The sequence below is a fragment of the Guillardia theta genome (assembly GCF_000315625.1).
Source record: "Guillardia theta CCMP2712 unplaced genomic scaffold GUITHscaffold_72, whole genome shotgun sequence".
NCBI classification, from domain to species: domain Eukaryota; class Cryptophyceae; order Pyrenomonadales; family Geminigeraceae; genus Guillardia; species Guillardia theta.
The window spans coordinates 444,971-445,820 of NW_005434602.1; the positions used below are offsets into that span (position 1 = coordinate 444,971).

The following is an 850-nucleotide window of genomic DNA, read 5'->3' on the forward strand; positions in this document are numbered from 1 at the left end:
ACTGTTCGTCTTTGCATCAAATTCAGTCGACTCGTAAGACTTTGCATGTTTGGAAGTGAAAGTTGGAAGATTCCATGACGAGGAATAATTTGGAGGGGATCTCATATGTTGTTCAAGCATGAGGCAGCAGAAAATCGTACCAGGGTGCCTCGCAGACATTTGACTCGCATTTATTCGGATGAATAAAACACTACAAAATTCAGTCTGACGTGTACAAGTCATGGTCATACGTGGCTTTGCAACAAGAGCTGACCCAGTGTAAAATGTGCTCTGCAACACTTATGGAACTTTCCCTTCTGGTCTTGCTTGAACGATGGGCCGTTTGCGCTGTTACATGGGCAGCGAAAATCGTTGGAATCTGACCCAGATGCAGATCCTTCATCCGAGGGTACCAACTTTTTTTTTGATTTTGCGATGTAGTTGTTGGCCAAAATCAATGCTCGCTGATAGGATGGACGGCCCTGCAACCTATGACGAAGCTCGATGCAAGACATGTTGAGCAGTCCAATTTCAACTCCATATTTCTCGTAGAGATATGTGAACTGGTCTCCTACATGTCCAGACACCATTGAATGCAAGTAGAACGACTGAAGAAGTTTTGCTTGTCCAACCAAACGAATCAACCTGTACGCAAAGCTTCTAATCTGTATGGGCAAATTCTTCGCTTGATCCTGACTCATCTTCGCAAAGTGCTGCGGTCTGTAATAGAAAAAGATATCTCGTAGCTGCTCAATTGCCTCATCCCACATTTTCAATTTCTCTTCGTCTTGACATATGATTCGAATAACTTCAGGCAATACTCGAATCAAATCATTGCATTGATCGCCATCTAGCTGTGTTCGAAATTCTT

At 43.2% G+C, this 850-nt stretch overlaps 1 protein-coding gene across 1 annotated transcript; it reads right to left on the minus strand.

Annotated features, from left to right (window-relative positions):
- Window positions 1-156: 156 nt before the first annotated feature.
- GUITHDRAFT_154328 (hypothetical protein) lies at window positions 157-850 on the minus strand. The gene has a single exon (XM_005826812.1). It carries the CDS (start codon window positions 747-749, stop codon window positions 225-227), a length of 525 nt encoding a protein of 174 aa, XP_005826869.1. The 5' UTR covers window positions 750-850; the 3' UTR covers window positions 157-224.

Coding starts and splice junctions, on each gene's coding strand:
- GUITHDRAFT_154328 (XM_005826812.1), bottom strand. CDS start 749: ATGTGGGATGAGGCAATTGAGCAGCTACGAGATATCTTTTTCTATTAC.